General features: G+C 36.6%; 1 protein-coding gene across 6 annotated transcripts in view; it reads left to right on the forward strand.

Moving 5' to 3' along the window:
- Positions 1-18,621, forward strand: part of LOC121736615 (la-related protein 1) — an 81,213-nt gene that overhangs the window by 40,148 nt on the left and 22,444 nt on the right. For 5 of the 6 annotated variants that reach the window (XM_042127929.1, XM_042127930.1, XM_042127931.1 and 2 more), the window contains exon 4: positions 16,605-16,721. In XM_042127929.1, the coding sequence (XP_041983863.1) occupies positions 16,605-16,721 (117 nt within the window). Of the gene's footprint in view, positions 1-4,752; positions 4,814-15,694; positions 15,911-16,604; positions 16,722-18,621 lie in introns of those variants that run through there. The other variant, XM_042127935.1, reaches the window with a different exon arrangement.

Here is an 18,621-nt window from a genome sequence, read left to right on the forward strand (position 1 = left end):
TTCGCGGCAACAAAATTTGCACACGTCTACTATTCAAATAAAAAAATATATGAAACTAAATGTTTCCCGCCACTCCATTGCACCAAAACCCGTTTATGAACCGTAACCGTACATTTGTCCGGGATAAAAAGTAGCTTATGTCCTTTCCCGAATCCCGATACTCAAAGTATCCCCATACCAAGTTTCAGCAAAATCGGTTCAACGGTTTGGGCGTGAAGTGGTAACAGACAGACACACTTTCGCATTTATAATATTATGTAGTATGGTTAATTAGTCTCATATTAATTCGTATGTTACATATAAGGTCATACGTATCGTGATGATGATGTGTACTGACATCAATCAAACCATAATGGAGCCATCATGAGATTAATAGACTTGACACGACAATCACACCTAATTGCAATCAGTCATGACAACTGATGGAATACTCGCTGACTCAAAATTTAATTGGTAGCATTATATTGTATTTTATTGACGTTTCAATAAAAAGGGATAGATCATAGTAGTTGGGGAGGGGAAGAGGGGATTTCGGGATAAGCTCGAGTGTGTCAGATAAAGCTTGTATACTGTATAGGCTTCCGGCGTGTGTCTAGTTATCATGGTATAGAAATCAGATTTCTCACGTGGTGGGTTAATTTTTTTTTAATATTGAAATGACATCGAATCTGTCACATTAAGATAGGAGATGTTTAGTATACCCCAAAGAAGCTTCCATATAAAGCACTGACGATTCAAAGGTTAGGTAAGCCTGTAGGGACATTTTAAAATATAAAAAAATAAAGCTTCATATTTTCCTAACTAAGCTTCGCAGATATTTTTTTTACACTAAATGAAATGATTTAGTCCTTGTTGTCTAAAATATATTTATAATTAACCTAAATAAGCAATTTTCTGGATATATTTTCTTTGTCAAAACTTTAAAAAGGCTGCAGTTTCTGAACCCACAGCTAAAATAAAAAACGCTCTTATTATTTTTTTATCGGTTTTATCTAATGAAAAAAACCTACTTGGTCTCCATGACGCTCGAGTGACTACAAAATTAGCACCTTGCCCTCCCCTGCCAGTTTAGCGAAGTTAAATGTCAAAAATGTATCGGATTTGACATTACGCTAAGTGTGAAGAGATGGCGCGATGCGTTATGTCAAATCACAAATGTTATAAATTCACTTACGATATTGGCGAACAAGACAAGAATACTTTTCAGAGTGCTAGAATTCTGTTTGTAGCAGTCATTGACTCCAAAAAACTTGTCATTTTCTATACAAACCGCGATTGAAAATGAAGTGACAGATGTTTCTAGTCTGAGTAATATTACATTTTGCATACACGATGTGAACAGAGTATGAATTATGTATATCACTTCATTCTTCGAAGTTCAAACTCAATTTTCAAACAAACTCAATACGTGGGAGAGCCATGCTTCGGCACGAATGGGCCGGCTCGACCGGAGAAATACCACGTTCTCACAGAAAACCGGCGTGAAACAGCGCTTGCACTGTGTTTCGCCGAGTGAGTGAGTTTACCGGAGGCCCAATTCCCTTCCGTATCCTCCCCTATTCCCTTCCCTTCCCATCCCTACCCTCCCCTATTACCCATTCCCTCTTAAAAGGCCGGCAACGCACCTGCAGCTCTTCTGATGCTGCGAGTGTCCATGGGCGACGGAAGTTGCTTTCCATCAGGTGACACGTTTGCTCGTTTGCCCCCTTCTTTCATAAAAAAAAAAAAAAAATTAACTGGGCATTTTCAAAAAAATGTGTACCCCCTGATGTCCATCGACTTTGTTAATTTATTTTGTTGAGATAAATAACTTTTAACAGAATATATTAATTTAAGTGAAAAAAGTATATGTTTAAATACATAATATATAAATTGTCGTCTTGTTGTTACTTTACTAAATAAAAAACTTACGAAGGTTTTAAAGTATTGAAAACCATCAAATATACCTGTCCCCTTCCCAACTAAGATGAGACAATGATTGATTTTTAAAAATATCCAGTATTGGAAGTGATTTCTATACATAATAAATCTCAAAAGTCAAATGTATCAGTTGAAAGTCCATTGTCCACACTATGCAATTTCATCTTCAATTTTTAACGCTTGCTCTTGATGAACAAAAAAAAGGCACAGTGTGGTTAAACTCTTATTATTATTCTTATACGCCGCATGAAGAATTGCCATATTATTTTAGACAGTCGATTTTCGCCGTGCGGCGTAAATCGTGTGGCTATAGTCACCCGTGTGAAGGGGCCCTCACTATACAAGATGTTAGTGTAAACATCGTAATCCTTGAAACAATGCTGGGAACTCAAAAAAATTGTCTTCATACCCATACAAATTGCCGATCCGGGCATCCGTATGGGTATGAAGACGGCATTTTTTTTTTGAGTTCCCAGCATTGTTCTCATAGAAAAAGATGTTCATTTTGACGGGCTCATTTGATGCTTTCAAGGATAACCACTAACACACTGTATTTAATAGAAACAAGTCACAACGCATCGCCAAGTGTATGTTATCGCCTCTGCGATTCGTTATAATATGTCAATTAATGTAATATTTTTGACATAAACTAACTTCGCAAAATATGCATTTTGTTAAAACACTTTCGCTTTTGATCGAAACGTCAATAAAATAATATTATATAATGCTACCAATTAAAATACAATGACACACTTTGGGCCTTTTATTGATTTGTTTACGTCGTAATAGAATCTGAATAAAACTTTACACGGGTCGCATTCCGAAATCATTAAAGTTAATAATAATAATCATTAAATTTCTGAGAGTCAAGTACAGTTTTTAAACTACATGACGTTTAAAAACTGTTCAAAAAAGAAGTTAAAACTGTTCAAAATAAGAATCAAGGCAGAATTATTTTTAAAATAAAATTCTCGATATAATATAAAATTGTTCTCTACACTATTTATAAAATTTAAACGAGTTTGATTCGCCATGCCGCGACATTGTTGCCAAAGGTGATTACTGATTAGTGATGCGATAATCACGTTATCGATATCGATAATTTTAAGTTATTGTAAAGCTTTTATCGCGAGCTTTGAGCGCGGCGACCGAATCAATAAATTCCGTAACGAAAAACCTAACACCCTCACTCCGACCAGCACACAGTGCGCCGTGCATCGTCTAAAGTCGTTTGAGCAGAATTCGGCATGGCGTTTGGGCGTACGCGGCAGTCCCTGAGTGCCACACGTGTTTTTAACACGACGTGTCAATGTCGCTTAGGCCACGAATCTTATTTAAAGTCATGAGACAATGCTTTCCAAAGAGAAAGTAGCGTTTCCCTCGTCACTAGTTGCAGTTTGACACTAAAATAAGATTCAATAGGACATATTACTGCAATGTTTTCACGCTAGAGGCAGCATCAGCGCAGTCAGTTAACAAAAAGTTTTGTTCGACGTTTGACAACGATTCTTACAATATTCTGATGACGTGTGCAACATGTCGGATTTTTGGAGGATTGTTTACTGTGTGAACTTGTAATGCCTTCTGCTCCGATCTTTGCGTAATATTCTCTATTTATGACACTACGAAATGGGTGATAAATTATTAAATAACTGACAAATGACAATCGAACAATTTGAGTTGTGTAATAATAATATTGCGCATTAATTATTTTTTTAATACCTATTCGATGTCATCGTAAAATAAACAGCAAAATGTTACATGATCATATAATTTCATGCACTCTTTATTGTTATGACGTAAATTACTATAATATAATATTTAACAGTGATCTATATTTTTATGAATCATTCTAGAGAACTTTCTCCAACTTTCTGTCTTGGTTAAGTACTTAGAACAGTTTCATGAAGTTTCACATTTTAAATTTCAACCAAAAAATTAGCAACCCATTTTCTGTATGAAATGATGCCATTTTCTATTAGGCCAGCATTGTTGATCTAATATTATTGTAGAATGTAGCCTTTTTCACCTGCAAAAAGATCCAAATACTACGAATAATAAAAACTCCAAATAGAAGATTATTCTTCATGTTTTCCTCCAGACTCTTATAACAATATATTTACGGAAGGAATGTTTTAAAAGAAGCGTACACGAAGGTATATTATTAGCCCGCGTTTATGTAATGTAATTCATAATGTGTCCGTCGTCCGTGAACCGAGTAGAAATTCGGCCACTATTGTAATTATAATATTTTAATTAGCTCTGGAGCTTCTTGTGCGTTAGAAATTACCCGTATAAATTGTATAATATAATATACAAGATGTAACAAAACTAAGTGCTAATACTTTCGGGTGTGTATTATGTGCCCCTTATGTAGAGTTCACTGTGAAAGTAGCAGCACTGAAAGAGCATTTTTTTATCTGAATGGGCAAGCGCCCTGGCGTCATAAATTTTTCCATACAAATGTGAAAAAAGTTACTCTTTCAGCGCTGCTACTTTTACAGCGAAGGGGACCCATACGCACCCTAAAGTATTATCACTTAGATTTGTTAGACCTGTTTAATGTACTAGACGGCGCCCGCAACTCCGTTGCGCCAAAATTCGTTTTTGGCGCGGGGACCGGACATTTTTACGGGATAATTAAAGTATCGTATGTCCTTTCCCGGTACTTAAAGTATCAGCATACCCAGCAAAAGCACACCTCCGCATTTATAGTGTTTTTTACTCGTTTATTCCATCAAAACTTGCAGCAAGTTATGCTGTTTTTTGTATGTAATAAAATCGATAGTGCAAACGTGCCCCCTCACTAACTCAGTCTCGCGGTACCCGGCGTATGGGGCGGTCGCGACGCGTGTAGTGTTGTGTTCAGTGACTTTTGGATTGCTCTCACACGGTTTTTATACATGTTTATACACTTTTATGACCGTTTATGCACATGATATGCATATATTTATGCACACAGTGAGGGAAATATGCGAGCGTACATATTTTTTATAATATATTTTTTCAATGCCATGCCGCACGCCGAACGCAATTATTCAATTTTACGTGAATTGCGAACTACGATAGCGAATTTGTTTCACGTTTGTCGCTATGGAATTTTTACAGCTGATTTAGAATTTTTATGGTCTTAGTTTGCGACTAGACTGGCTAGAATTTAGATGGTATTCTTCTAGATCTGCTACCTGGATGAGTTAATGGGAAATAATTCAATGTAAATCAATTAGTAGGGTTCACAAAGTTGAAGGCCAGGTCTTTAGGTCTAAAGTTCTAAAGGTCTAAGCCCTTAAAGGTTTCTGTTTAGATGTTAATAATATAGAGTTTGAGATTATATCTTCAATTGACCTTGAAATGGAATGCTCTCTGTATGGAATATGAATGTTTAGTTTTACAAGTTTGTTTGTCAGTCCCTGTTTACGTCATAAACTGCAGCTCTACTTGTGACCAATATTCGAATGGTCCAAAACAATAATATTTTGGCGTTCCGAACAGTGCAATGCCCGGTTTTCGAGGCTTTTTGACGGCAGTTCATGTATTCAATAACAATTTTGATTGGCTAACGTGAATAAGTTGACCAATTACCATTACTACTTATTGGAAACATAAACTTTTATCAGACATGCACTATTGCATTTATAATTTTAGTATGTTGGAATAAAACACCAACAGTCTATGTGCATTGTGTAGTCTATTCTATGATCTATCGCACCTCTCCAACAATAAACAATATACTTACAGTTGATATAACACGAGCTTTTGCCCGCGGCTTCGCTCGCATTAAGAAGTATTATAATTATATACAAACTTTCATCCCCTATTTTAATCCCTTGGAGGTAGAATTGATCAAAATCCTTTCTTAGCGGATGCCTACGTCATATCATCTACCTGCATGCCAAATTTCAGCCCGATCGGTCCAGTGGTTTGGGATGTGCGTTGATAGATCACCATGTCAGTCAGTCACCTTTGAGTTTTATACATAGATTATTATTATTGTTGCATTAGTTCCAAACTATAAGATCAAAATATTAAAATCAAATGGGAAATCCTGTAGGTAACGATTTATATAGAAATCAATTTACTTGTTGAACTCTTAGAATTGCGACCCCAGTAACCTTACCTTTGTTTATAAACATTCGTCAGTGGGTTTTCTAGTAGTAAAACTGTACTATTATCAGTATCCCTAGCACGGCCACCAGTAGAAATGCGAAAGTATGGACAAACTGTGGAGATTAACTGAAGGTAGCGTTCCGATCTTTTTCGTTCCCAAAAATTCAATTAAAATGCTACTTTATGACAGACTCTAGTCCTAAAAATTCAAATAATATCCTACTCTATGACATATACTATAGTCTGTCATAAAGTGGCATTTTAATTGAATTTTTGTCGGTCGCGATTGGCCGCGGTAAAGATCAGAACGGCACCTTTAGTTTATGTCCACAGTTTGTCTATACTTTCGCATTTCTACTGGTGGCCGTGCCAGGGCTACAGTCTATTCTGTGGTAAAACTAATGACCCGGTCAACGTATCACTTTTCAATAATTATGAACCTTCCCTGAACTGCCATGAATATTTCAAGACTAAAATTAGCCAAATCGGTTTAGCGGTTCTTGAGTTTTAATGAGACTAGCAAAACTTAGAATCCATTTTAGTTATAAATGTTGCCAAGATACAAACCAAGCCTCTAACTCTACAATCCAGTCAAAAATTTTCAAACTCTACATCGAGAATGGTATTTAAAATTTTTATTGCGCGAGAATTGAAAACAGAATATTCTGCCAACAATAAAATTCAAAGTACAACAGTAAATACATACTATTATACAGATTCACATCTGCTTAGCAGCAGATGATGATGATGACGATGACGTTGATGATGATGATATTTAATAATAACAACGATCAAGTGATAAATTAGAGGATTGTTCAAATGTTAGCTAACACGCTTGGGTAAATGCCAGCCGCGGATGGACCGGTTCTGAACTTCACGCAATTATTATTTCACTACTAACACTGTTCGAACTTATACCACAGAATATATATTAGTAGTACCAACTTATACTACCTCTACAGCCACCTTCATGGCAACAACATAAGGTTCAACAAGGTGTACGGTCTCACTGACTACACTTGGCGCTTTGTTACTTAAGGCCCTGTATTCCCAAAAACGAACGATTTTCAAGATTTAAAAGTGACAGTAGACACAAAAATATAGTAATTTAAATTCTGAAAATAATATATGTGCTAGTTAAGGATCTAACACAGTGGAATTTATATTCCATTACACAATATCATGAACTTCACTCGATAGAAAAAAATCCCAAACTTACCTCTTCTTTTAACGAATTTTCCATACTATGTCCAAATTGTTTGGAATTTTCAGATAATTTTTGCACTGAATTAAAGACAAAGAATATATCTAGGGCGATTCAGTTTTTTTGGCTCGATTTAATTGATGTATAAAAAAACGACGATCAAAAAACTATAAAATAGCAGGCGCAAAGGTTCAGCTGGTACGCTTTCAGTCACACACTTTCCAACCTTTTCAACCCTCCCCTATTACCCTATTCCCTCTTAAAAAGGCCGGCAACGCACCTGCAGCTCTTCTGATGCTGCGAGTGTCCATGGGCGACGGAAGTTGCTTTCCGTCAGGTGACCCGTTTGCACGTCTGCCCCCTTATTTCATTAAAAAAAAATAGTGTTTTCATCACCTTGATGCGTCGAACGCGTGTTATGTATTTATGTAATGCAATTAAAATAACTAAATTAATGACTTAATTTCCTACGGTTAGTGTGGTTAATGATTGTATAACAGTGATGAAACAATTGTGGTGTTACTGGTGTTAGGTTAGCTGTTAACCGAGTTTTAATGAGAGGGTTAAGATCCCTTCAGGATGAACGCACGCTAACTTCTAAATCACGCCCACGTAGTATGGACTTGGATCTCAGATGCCCTAATAGCTAAATCTTGACTAAGTAAATGAACAGCGGGGCTAAAATGGTAACATTAAGCAATTCCTCTCAATCAATTCAGCAAATGAATAATCAAAACTTTCAAACTGACAAATGTACAAATAATATGATTCACCAAAGCGACCATTTTAGCCCCCCAGAACGTCTCCTATCCAACTGTAGGAAAGTGTAAGAGAGATGAAACGAGCATGCGTCGTCCAGCAAGTGTCTTTAGTCTAGAAATTCTCATTCGTCCAAGTTCTCGACAGGTCAAAAAGACAGAGATAAGTATTTGCCACACGATTGCTTTTTCTCAGGTAGAGGTAACAGCCAGATAGACAGATGCTTCGCATTTATAAGATCAATGTGATGTCTAATTCGTATGTCAAATTGAAACTTGGCTTGCTAACCATCGCCACTGCACTAATCGTCAGTTCGGCCTCTAGACTGCGTGCAGCTCTGTGACCTCGTCCGCACTGTTGTGCGTAATTTTTCCAAGTTCCCCCGATTGGAGGAATTCGAGGTCTGGCGTTACTTTCACGTGCGGCTTGCACTGTTTACCGGACAGCCGTGACCTGGGTTGCCACACGTCTGGAGAGCCTGGCTGGGCGCGATATTTTTTGTTGAGGCAACACTAAAAAAAATCTGGGGTAATTTTGGTTAAGTCATGAAAATTTGACGTTGCCACACGTCTGGAGAGCCTGGCAGGGCGAGATGTTTTTTTTGGAGCAATCTGGAGATGTGTTTGGTTGAGTCATGAAAATTTGACGTTGGTCTCATTTTTGGCGATTAAGATGGCAGGGTGCGCGTTCTGGGTTGCGGGAACACTAGAAAAATCTGGGATGTGATCGGTGGTATCATAAAGTTAATATACCTAGCGGAAATCTTAACTTTATGGGTGGAATCAAGAAGATTTGATGTCAATGACATTTTAATTTAATTTCGTTGATTGACCATGATCAGAAACACGACGAGTCTTTAGGTGTCTCTGCACAATGGTCCATGGATCACTACAAGTCATCGCCATTGTCTAGAGTTCTAGACGGTGTATGAAGGCGGGCGATGATCATGTCAGCATCTTTTCTACACAATGGCAATGGCCTTTAGTGGGCCAGCCATTGTGAAGAGGTATATTTACTGATATTTTGAGGGTTTAAGTTAAAATTCGTCGGACGTATTTGGAAAAAAAAAGGCACTTGGTGTTGGACCGAAAAAGCGGCATTTATGCTCGTTTGCGCTGTGATGTTCTATTGCTTTTTAAAGCTGCACACAGACTACCATTTTCACTGAGCGTGATCTGACACCGTTTTTGATGGAAATTGTTTAAATAATAATACGTTTTGTACGATATATGAATGTAATGATGTCAATGATGGCAGGGCACAAAAGGTGTTTACATAGTAGTGACTTTATTGTGTCTACTGAATCTAGGGTTGGTGATTGCAAGAAAATAATAAAGAAGGGTATGAAATCGATGGTTAGGAGTTAAGTTTCCATGCCATTGGCTCAATTCACACTGGGGAAGAAGCGCATTCGCTCTTCGACGCTTCCATATTTTCATAGCAGAGAGATAATAGAGACGAACTTGACGTGTCGCTTCGGCTTATAACGGCTAGACTTCGTAAACTATTCTTTTGATATTTTCCTCTTCCTGCCAGCCCTAGTGGATGCGCACGCGCAGGTCTACTCTATTGTTGCACGAAATGACTTGCTTATTGTTGGGCCAGTTCAGTTTAATTTGTATGTTTATGAGTGGATGTTTATGTCATGTCATGTGCTTCGCTGCCGATTTAACACCTGATATGACGTGCGTCATTACACGGCAGGAAAATTACTCCTAGAATCTAGATTTTCAAGGACGGAAGTTTCCGCTGAAGTGGGAGTTTGTGTCATTAGAGAATTTCACAACAGCTTTCTGGAGTCTAATTCTCATACGTCGAATTTAAAATCTATTGAATTTTTAAAACCAAATGCTTTCTAATCGAAAAGATTTGTCTATGTTAGGATTAGGTTAGCATTCCTCCAGCAAGTTATAAATTCGTTTGAAGGTCTAATAATAATAAAATTATTATTATTATTTATTCTTGATTCTTTAAAACTAGTAATTACTAATTAGGTTTTTTAAATGGGCTAACAAGTAGACAGATCACCTGATGAAAAGCTATTACCGTCGTTTGTGTAACACAAAAAAGGTTGCTTAAATTCAGGTTGTCAAAAGAGCCGGCTTAAATTCATGACATGAACTACGAACTTCCTTAGGGTCAGGTAGCACCTGCAGTAGCCATCTCAGTTACAGGTGTAAAGCACAGATGTTTATTACATCAGGTATGGGTTCGTTTATTTCAAATTTAACTTAATTTTTCCAGCGTACCCGTTTAGAAGACAATTTTATTGGCTACTATGTTTTGTCCTGCCTTTGGTTTATTACCTATGGTTTGTCCTTGTAATCCTTGTATCATGCTTACTCTCTCTCATAAAAAATATTTTTAATATTCGAACATTAACTTTTTAAGTTCAGGCTGTGGTTCAGGTTGACGTAAGTGATCCCGGCTTAAATAAATGTTTTTTTTTTGTCAAGTTTAGTGCTAAATAAAATCAAGCACAACTTACAAGTTTTATAAAATTTAAATACTTACATAAAGTTTGTATGTGTGCAGTATTAAATACTTATACACACGTGCAAACTTTATGTGTACTTACATATTTATGATTCATATACGAATAATTTTGGGGCCTATAATGATAAACCTTTTGTAATGTTTTAACTTAACTTAGAAACGTGTGCTCAAAATAAATGTGAAACCTACACAATTGGCCTTTGTAGCCTTTAAAAGTCTTCATTCTTTATTTAAAGCATGGTTTTGATAAACATCTGTCGAAGCAACGGGTTCGACGCGTTGTTTGGCCACGTGCTCGCAAAATAACCCCCCCTGAAAACACCACCAACCACGAGTTCTCGAACGGATTTCGAGTTCGAGTTTAGTTCGAAAATATTATATGTAAATTCTGTGCCAGACCTTAGATGTTTTTGACGGGTATCATGTATCGAATTTCATTAATGTAGTAACTGATCATTTCTAAGTGAAATATTGTTGTGTTTATTGTTCATAATAGTTTACTTAGAAGTGATCAATCGAGTAAACGTTGAAATTATGTTGTACAATTAATTATTAGATGCTATTTGTTTTTGTATGTTGATTTGTATCATTAATTATTACTAGAGATCATCCAATGGTCGAAATTCGACCTCATCTAAAAAATTAAAAGTTTCAAATTATATTGACTTTATTATTTTTTAGACAAAATCCTGCGACAGTCTCAGATTAATAAAGTCAAATGATGACAGGTATTTAATATTTACTTAATAAAAAAAAACTAAATCTATTTTTAATTTGACTGACAGACTTCAACCATAAATAAAAGAGTACAATTCGTGTGTATAGGTTTGTCAATCAAAATCTCCTAGTGTGTGTAAAAAAATGTATGATAAAAGCATAGTTTCAAAATAATATTAGATCGATTCACTCCTTCACCATATAAACAATACCTTTGCAAAATTTAAATCACCTACGTTTCCGCATTTTTCGGCAAAAGGGATCCAAAGCTTTTCGGTCGCGTATTAATATATAGATATTTAAAGTTGGAAGGATACTATCACATTTTAGTTTTTTAAGTTTTAATTGATGACGTATTTAAAGTTTACATAAAATCATTTGAGAATCCAGTATTTAAAACTACAATGTTCGAAAATCTTTGGCAATACAAAAATATTTTTAATTTCTCTAATGAACACGTTTATTCTTTAAGCCTCAGATTGCGATAAGCGTCGAGATAATTTATTATCATCACTATCGACCCTTGCTAAGAATATTTTGTAAAATAAACACTTAGCAAAGTTGCATATTGTTATAATTAATGTAAGGTTATACTTATTGTTGTAATATGTCACGCTCGTATGCAAAAATGTTGTGCAAATACATTCAATAGAGTTTTACCTCTGTCAAGACCCCTTTATGCCGGCCGCATAAGGATGAATTTAATAAACTCCGAGGTAAAATAAACCAGGACGGATTGTATAACATAATATTTTTAAAGTTTCCATGTCAGATTATGTTATGTTCTTGCCATAATAAAGTATGAGAATGAAGTAGAATATTGTTGTGCGTTATTGTTATTAGACTTAGAAGTTGCTAGTTAAAATGTCTACGTGACAGAAAATCATTTGCAAGCTAACTGAGCAAAATATGCAATAAAAAAGCATAGATTATGAATAAATTCACATAACAATGTGTCAGGTAATACTATATTGAGATATTTAACCTTGGTACAGCTAAATTTAACGATTGTCATTTGTTTACATTCTAAAATACATTTCGTGTTTTTGAATCGTCCATTTAACTGCGTCGAAGATGGTTATCCGCAGTAAATGAATTTACGTAATATAAGCCACGAGTAAAAAATTACCTAATCTTACAATCTCCAAGTCTGAATTTGAAATGCAGCGCGAGATAAACTTGTTTTCGTGAACGATAAAAGTTGTCAATGACGTATCGTCTATCGAGTGTCCTTGGTAGCGGCGCGCGGCGTGCGAGCGAGAGGCGCGCGCCAGCGGTGCGCCGTGCGGGTGTACAGCGCGACCAACGTGTCCGCCACGAGGCGTTTTGAGGTTATGTTTTTTTGACAACGTGACATAATGATACACGTGACTGTAAAAATTGTTCGTCACTAGCGCAAGTTCTAAACTATCATTGAATGTCATTGTGTCACATTTTAAGTTTCGAATTTTTTTGTTAGTTTATTATTGATCATTTGTTACTTTTTGACGCCCTTTTAATGTGTACTTGTTAAAATTATTGAGTTTATAATTGTATTATGCTGCCATAAACCAAAATGATCTAATTTTAGCCTAAAAAAAACTAGTACTTAATTGATTAGTTTACAAGTTTAGAACGATTGATAAACGCGGCCGCGACACTGCTAATTGACAATGTTATTTTTTTATTAGTTTTTTATGACCCGTATTTTTGTACATTTACGTAGGCAGTAACTGGATAAGACTCAAGATAGCGGTGCTTACCTGGCGAATAACTGTACATTTGCAAATAAGAATGTGCATCCAAATTTTGCACGTATTATGTTGGGTTCGGTGACCTTTTTTTTCTTTTGAAATGAAAGAGCTAGGCTTTGGCTTAAATGGGTTAGGTTATAGGTACCTCGGTCTTAGAGATACCAGCTTCGCAATATTATACAGATCGTATAGAATTGTGTGCACGAGTACATTTAGATATACTTACAGTAAGTACTAAGTTTGAGATTGAATTCCGATTTTCGATATTTTAAAATGAGAAAACGTTCCTGCCAAGAACTCAGGGAATTCCCTTGGGAATACTCTTGGACTCTTGAGTCAAAGCTACTTTGAAACTATAGTCTGTCAAGAAAGTGAAGAAATTAAAAAGTGGCAACATCGTAGCGTCATCCCTTTCAAATCAATCTTAAAGAAAAAAGGGATGACACTACGATGTTGCCACTTTTTAATTTCTTCACTTTCTTGACAGACTATACCTGCTTTAGTAATAAGTAGATGATGCCCGCGACTCCATTGCACTGAAATGCGTATATCGCACGGGAATCGTACATTTTCCGGGATAAAAAGTGCCCTATGTCCTTACTCTAAAGTGTCCTTATACCCAATTTCAACAAAAGAGGTAAGAACTTCTTCAAGCCAAAACCGCGAAACCGATTTGTCTCTTGACAGACAGACAGAAGACATACTTTGGCATTTATATGTATAATATTAATATGGATGTCTCTTGGATATCCCCTTTTGATGCCCGTGATTATTTTATCAAACGACATCTATTACCTCTATACTGATAGAGCTAGGGAACCCCCTGGCCAGACACAGCCGCTGAAGTGGAACACAACAGTGGAAAGTTGTGGTGTTGCGTAACTAGCCGACATAGCGACCTCCGTAGTTTAACGTGAATATAATAGTATGTTGTATGTCGGACTACTGTAGACCAACGATATCAAAATACTCTGTAGACGATGGACGACACGAGACAGAGGATACATTGTACAATAGTTGAATGATGCGAGAATGATATGGAATGTACATTTGACAGGTTCATACTGTTCAATGTCGACCTCTGTGGCTCAGTGGGTGGGCTGTCGGTAGCTCAAGCCGGGGGTCGCGGGTTCGAATCCCGCCGACGGAACAAAAAGTTTTCAAAGTTCCTGGGTCATGGATGTGTAATAAATATGTGTATTTATATAATAAAAATCTTAAATATATGTATAGTATAAAAGTATTAAATATATTTCCGTTGTCTGGTACCCGTAACACAAGTCCTTCAGGTACTTAGCACGGGGCCAGACTGACGTGGTGTGAAGCGTCCATAGATATTATTATTATTATTATAATGTCTGTCAATGACGAGTTTAAACTTTTAACTCATATAAGTCTTTAGAGTTTAAACTTTTAAAGCCAAAATAAGACTTTTTTCCTAATAAGCTGGTCGACATGTTATGACCATAATATCTTTCTAAAAAATTAGAATACGGTAAACAAAGGCTTTCTTTCTACTGCTAATAGAAGTGACAGATTGACAAAGGAAATTAGATAGTTTGTCCCCGAATTTTGATAGTTTTCTTTGTTTCGCATTTATACTGTGGTCTGCAGTGGCCATGCTAAGTCTAATGGAGAAAAGTTTGGAGTTTTGAAATGAAAGATATTTTAGTATTGGATTCTACGAATACTAAAACCTAAGGAAGAGTAACTGTGTCATTAAATTTGTTCCGATTCTACAAAATGTGACTATATAAAGAATGAGTGTGTAAAATAGGGGGTTTCGGGGGCGATAAATCGATCTAGCTAGGAATCATTTTCAGATAATGTCTTTTTATTCGTGTTTTATCGATAATCGATAAACTGAAAAATATGACTCTTCCTGACATCTATTGGCGAATAATAATACTATTTTGTTGGCAACTAATTGTTTTAACGACCAGCAGATGGCGTTATTAAGTAACACGAAGTCAATGAGTGTTTGCTATACCGAGCAAAGCTCGGTCATCCAGGTACTTTTTATTACTCGTAGATTGGATTATAGACATCCGTTAAAATTATCGCCATAAGAATAAGAAACAAATGTCAGAAGCGGGAAACACATTAAAATATCGCGGTCCCTTTCTACTAAAATAATTTAGTTGGCATATAAATCGATATAACGATGAAGGAAGTAGTGAAACATACCGGTTTTCATAAAATGTCCACGCTCGTTTTCATTGTAAACAACTTTTTATTGAAATTATTATTCTACACTCTGTCTAGATCTCGGTTTTGCTGGCAGGCTAAAATTGCATCGATGCTTTGAATAAAGTATGAGTGAAAAGAGGCAGGGAGGAGATTTTGTTAGGGCGAGTCAGAATTGCATAATTTTGAGAGAAACTGAGACATCCCTAGGAAGTCCTCTTACTATGAGTTTTCGAACGAAAGTCGAACTCGAAATTTGACGTGTGCTTTAATTTTGCGCAATTATTTAAAATAAATATACGAGCATTTTAGATATTTTTAAAAGTTTTAAAGAAACGTTTACAGCACGATGCAAATGCCGTGTGATGTCTACATAAAACTAATACGTTCCGTTGCCTAATATAAGTATCGCAATGATGTTGTTGTTTTCACGATGATCTCTCTTTAATGGTCGAAAAGTCCAAACCACAAGACGTGTCATAAAATTTCATACCATTCATGAAATTTTTTGATCGCCTTGTTGCTTGGCGTTTAGTCTACTACAAAATATTCACTTTTGTCTTCTCGCTAGAGTTGTCTTCTCGCTAAATAATATTAGTGGGAAGACGGAATATAGTCGGAAGTAGTGAATAGTGAGTGACTTGTGAATAGTCGTGACTCGTGAGTAGTGACTAGTGACTACTGTGAGTAGTGAGATGTCATACTAGTGCCGAGTGGCAGCATGACGGCCGGCGTGGCCACCAGGCGGAAGGCGAAGACGAAGAAGAGCTGGGCCAAAGTCGACCAGGTAATGGCCAAAGAGGTAGACTTAGCATCTACTAGTAACTAGAAGATAAGGTTGTCTCCTGTAGTGATATACCCTATAAATTCTTAGAAATGAATAATTATTATTGATTTTTTTTATTGTGCTGGCGAAGTCAGTTGTTTCAGGGCCTGTTTCACCACTTCCTGATAAAGTGCCGGATAGGCTATCCACAAATTATTTGACAGATTCTCCATACTCTATCTGTCAAGTTAAGTGGTGGATAGCCTATCCGGCACTTATCAGGAAGTGGTGAAACAGGCCCTCAGAATTCTTTTTTATTTTTAAGTCAGGAGATAAATTGTATATCTGATATAAGTACAATTTCCAATATGACTGTAAACTTTAATTTAGAAGTAAGTACTTCTGTCCTAGGTCCTCCTTGAGATGCATGTGAGGTCTTAAAACTTTACGTAAATCTCAAGTCTGAACTCTTTTTTAATGCCATGGAGTTACAAAGATTCTCAAGGCTTATAGGCCGCACTGACGTCTGGGCCTATAGGACCAGCCTTCGGAGGAAAAAAAGCTCAATAACGGCAGTGTGGTCGATATTGACGTCTGGGCTCTTGCCTCTTAGGACCAACCTTCCAAGGAAAAGAAAAATCTCTACTCTTACAATGGCAGTGTGGTCGGTATTGGCCGATGATGATGTTTAATCTTTTTTTTTCTTTACTTCCAGGCGTCCGATTTCACGGATATCGGCGACTGGCCGACGCTGGGCGCGGCGGTGGCCGGCGCTCGCTGTCACTCCACGCCGCCGCCCCACGACGACGTCGCACACCATAATGGCAACGCTGTGAGTATTACAAGTGTGGGAGTGTGGGAGAAGTGTAGGGGCGAAGTGTGGGGTGGGAAATGTAGGGGTGAAGTGTGAAGTGTAGGTGGAAAGTGTAGTGTGGAGGATAGGATGGAAGTGAAGAAGTGTAGGCCGAAGTTTAGGGTGGGAAGCGTAGATATAATGTATAAAAAAGAAGTTTAGGATGGGAAGTGTAGAGAAAGTGTGGAAGTAAACTGTAAAGGGTAGGTGCAGAATATAAAAATATACATAGATGCGAAGGGTGGAAATGGGAAGTGTAGGTTAAGCACGGTTAAGTGTTAATGTGAAGTGTATTTGAGAAATGTAGTACAGGGTACCGTGTAAGAAGTGAAGACAAAGCGTTACATTTTATCTACACCTAACTTTACCAAAAGTGGTGGTGGCTAAAAAACCATAGCTAAAAAGTCTGTCATAGTTAGTCTGTAAAATTAGTATCAATACATCAAATTAAATTGATCAGCACTGACCAATGATTACATAAAATATATATATATGATATGGAAACTAAAAGTTTGTGCACATATTGAAAGTAAAACGTATTGTGTTTCTGAACACTTAGTAAAATATCGGACACTGCACAATAAGTACAAAATATGAAACAAATATCAATAAGTTCTGCTATACTTAATAAATCACTTTTTAATCAGATATTATATCAAGAAACATTGTATGTTGCTAGCCACAGAATATTTTATGCAATTATAAAAATGTTACATGTCAAACTTGAATTAATATGGTAAAACTAGTTGTTGAGTGTGGTAGAACAGGTCGACTGTAGGTTAAAGTGTTTTAAATATAGGCTATTAATGTGACTTACTTGTATAACATTTTAAGCTTCATGATAATGAATAGAACCGTCACTTTCATGTTCCAGTAGCCCTAGCACGGCTACCAGTAGAAATGCGAAGGTATAGACAAACTGTGGACATAAACTAAAGGTGCCGTCCGTTCCGATCATTGCGAGTTTCTTACGCCGGTTCTTCTCGCCGGGTTAGTTCCCGAACCGGTGGTAGGCCCCAGTAGCAACAACGTTCGGAAAACGTTTGAAAAAACTTATTCTGAATAAATTTTTTTGACTTTGACTTTGATCTTTACAGCGGCCAATCGCGACCGACAAAAATTCACATTAAAATGCCACTTTATGACAGACTATAGTATATGTCATAGAGTAGGATATTATTTGAATTTTGAGGACTAGAGTCTGTCATATAAAGTGGCATTTTAATTGAATTTTTCGTAACGAAAACAGATCGGAACGCCACCTTAAGTGTATCTCCACAGTTTGTCTATACTTTCGCATTTCTACTGGAATTTATTCTGGCCGTACTAGGGCTACAGATGTTGTAGAGAAGAAAAATTATTACAATGGAACTTACAAACTTAAAAATAGCTCTTACAAACTTAGAAAAGTCGTACCGACTTAGAAAACTCATTCCATAGTATGGAATAAGTTGGAATGTTAAAAAAAATTGTTTAAGTTACATGTATGGAGTTTTTCATGAAATTTAGTATATAGGGGGTTTCGGGGGCGATAAATCGATCTAGCTAGGAATCATTTTCAGAATGTCTTTTTATTCGTGTTTTATCATAATATTATGTCCTGTGGCAGTACCCACAATTCGCCTAACATTCCTGCATCGCGCTATCGGAGTTTTCTAAGTGCGTCGGTATATAACGTGAAATTTTAGTGGTTGTTTTCCCGCAGCAGAACGATTTACCTATAGTATACTATCGAATCATGCAAGTTATTTTTTTGGAAATTAAAAAATATTTTGTATGACGTTCTATGGCAACTTTATGCCGATAGGCGCGAGCGGCTATGACCCGGCCGATTTTTTTTATGATTTGCATAAAAAAACTTCATAAATCTATTGTACTA

Source organism: Aricia agestis, chromosome 19 (assembly GCF_905147365.1).
Source record: "Aricia agestis chromosome 19, ilAriAges1.1, whole genome shotgun sequence".
NCBI classification, from domain to species: domain Eukaryota; kingdom Metazoa; phylum Arthropoda; class Insecta; order Lepidoptera; family Lycaenidae; genus Aricia; species Aricia agestis.